At 58.8% G+C, this 2,772-nt stretch overlaps 1 protein-coding gene across 1 annotated transcript in view; it reads right to left on the bottom strand.

The window, feature by feature from the left end:
* The window catches only part of HTT (huntingtin), a 154,206-nt gene that overhangs the window by 43,848 nt on the left and 107,586 nt on the right, over positions 1-2,772 (bottom strand). The window contains exon 46 of the mRNA XM_006893659.1: positions 584-722. Within this exon, the coding sequence (XP_006893721.1) occupies positions 584-722 (139 nt within the window). The remainder of the gene's footprint in view (positions 1-583; positions 723-2,772) is intronic.

Below are 2,772 nucleotides of genomic sequence, written 5' to 3'. Positions count from 1 at the left end.
GGCTTGCTCACGAGTCCACTCCCTATCTTGACCTGCTGGCCTGTTGCTCTGCCACGTCAGGGGAACACCATGTCCACACCCGACAAATGGCTGTGTCTCCCCAGGCGTGGAAGGGGCACTGGGCCCCAGCTGCTGTCCCTGAGAAGCACCTGGGCGACGCCTGCACATCTCTGCAATTCACAAGTTTCCTCTGGTGAACAGCTAACAACAGATTTACAGCTCAAAGCGACTTGTTTGTTTTTAAAAATAATGTCAATCAAACAAGAAGCTACTTTAAAAGGCAGCAGCAAACAGCAAACACCTTTAGTAGAGACTGAAAAAGAAAATTTATGAGATGAGCATCACAGGCCAGTTAACACGCTGGGCCGGGCATCGTGTGGTCAGTGGGGCAGAACCTTCCAGAAGCAGGCCGACCGCTCTGTGACCGCAGGGCGCTCGCTGGTTGCTCAGCGCCAACATGGCTGTGGAGGTACTCGGACAGGGCAGGCGGAACGGTGGGAAGTGGGTCTCATTCTAAGACCTTCTGTCGGAACCCTGCCCCTCGAGGGAAGCCCCCCTTGACCCCACCTGCTCCCAAACTCACCACGTAGTCACAGAAGAGGATGAGCGCCCCTCTTCGCACGATCTCGCGGTTGCACATGCCCAGCCTGGAAGCCCAGTCAGAGTCCGCCTCTCCCAGCGCCTGAGGGCTGAGCAGCTTGGTGCTGGACAGACTGTGTCGCCTGAAACCCAGGGTGAAGGAAGGGGAGTGTGAGACACGACGCAGACGAACTCTGTGAGAAGCCAACGGAGGAGCACGGGCGACACGGACACTTGTCCACAGACTGTGTCACCTAGAAGCAGCCGCAGGAGACGGCCAGCGTTTCCAGGATGAGCGCTGAAGACCCAAGAGAGGCTCGGAACGGCGAGAGCCCCGTGTCCCCTCTGTGTGTCCCCACTGTGTGTCCCCTCCGTGTGCAGTCCTGAGCTGGGACAGAGAACAGACCCAAACTTCAGGCAGGGGATTCGCAGAGCAGAAAGGGAAGAGGCCTGACAGGGGGTGAAGCACGTACCCTGTGAGAACCCTCGACAGGCACTGAGGCCTCAGAACTCAGGCGAGCCTGGCACCGCTGTGTGTGGGTTTCCCTGTTTAATGCACCAGAGAAAGCGGTCCATTGTCAGAAAGCAAACCTTCAGTCATTCACGGTTTACAACGAAATCACCACTCAGGAGCGCACCAGGAAACGTGCCCACAGTGTCCGCACTGCTAGGGAAAGGGAGCGCTGACCGATCACCTCCACGCCACACAAAACCCTCGCTGACGGCTGGGCTCTGGCTCTGGACTCCACGGCGGTCACCCTGAAGGAAGCAGCCTGCCCACCTTTCTCCCTGGGAGAGGCTGATGGACTTGAACTGCTAATGTCTGCGTCAGCACCTGTATCCTGACAGGGAGTGAGCAGTCCCGTCCAGATCTGTGTGGGTCCCGACGGCATGGACGAGAACGGCCGATGCACCGCTCACGGTGCCACGGGCTATGTGGGACCCCGACAATCCCACCCAAACAGTAACCCGTAAACCTAGGACTGTCTGAGAAAAGGTGAACAAAGGCAGGGCCCCTGTGCGGAGGCCCAAGTGCTCTCAGAGCTGGGCTGTGTGAGAAAACGTGAACAAGGTGAGACCCCTCCAGGGAGGCCCTGGTGGTCTGGCAGGCGAGGCCCATCGGGGCAGACCTGGTGGTCTTGAAGCTGTGCTGAGAGGTGGGCAGGAAAGACCCCTCGCGGCAGCCCTGGTGGCCTGGGAGTGCACTGTCTCAGAGGCAGGCATCTGAGACCCCTCAGGGTGACCCTGGTGGTCTGAGTGGGCCGGTGAGATCCCCTGGGGCAGCCCTGTTGGTCTTGAAGCCACGCTGTCTGAGAGGCAGGCTGCAGCTGGACAAACAGTGGCTGAGCGAGGTCACTTTAACCGGAGGAAGAACTGGACAGAATTGACGTCCACGTGATGGTCTAACAACAGAAGGTTTGCTGATGCACATTTCACAGGTCCAGTAATTAGCTCTGCATTCTGGAATGAAGGCCCTTGGCCTGACGCTCCACAGAAGCAGCCCTTCCTCGGGCAGCAGCTTGGACAGGCCAGGATCTGCTCCCTCTGGGGGACGCTGCGCGGTCTACGGGCCCTCTGTTTTATACTGTTTTTCTCCTTCTAAGAGTCAGGCTTGAAGCACCTGCACACCAGGACAAATACCTGATTGTACATTCTTTCCGTTTTACCTCTCTAACTCTGTGCCCTGCCAAACAACTAGACACTGTCTCAGAAGAGTACAGCCCGCGTGCACCAAGGTGGTGAGGTGCTGCCTCACACAGGCTGGCCAGTCTGGAAGAGGACATAGTGCTTGGACAAGGACATCAGTGAAGGAGGAAGTCCCTTGAGAGCTGGGCTCACAGCGATGGAACTGAGGGAGTCAGCAGAGTGGACAGTGTGGGACAAGGGAGGCTGTGTTCTGCTGGGCGCAGAGTCCCTGTGAGCTGACCTGACCTCTCCCAACAACACCCTCGAGCCAGTCTGCCTGTCCTCTCCTGTGACAGCACGGCCTTGGGGGGGTCCCCTAGAGCCTCAGGGGATTCCCTAGCATCAGGCTGCCCCATAACAGCAGAGCCTCGGGGGGGGGGCCCTCCAGGACCAGGCTGCCCCATAACAACCTTGGGGGGCCCTCTAGGACCAGGCTGCCCCGTAACAGCAGAGCCTCGGGGAGCCCTCCAGGACCAGGCTGCCCCATAACAACCTTGGGGGGCCCTC

This window comes from Elephantulus edwardii, unplaced genomic scaffold (genome assembly GCF_000299155.1).
Source record: "Elephantulus edwardii isolate Elephantulus edwardi_28Jun2011 unplaced genomic scaffold, EleEdw1.0 scaffold00129, whole genome shotgun sequence".
NCBI classification, from domain to species: Eukaryota; Metazoa; Chordata; class Mammalia; order Macroscelidea; family Macroscelididae; genus Elephantulus; species Elephantulus edwardii.
Note: the sequence above shows the minus strand (reverse complement) of the source record. Positions and strands in the feature narration are given on the sequence as shown.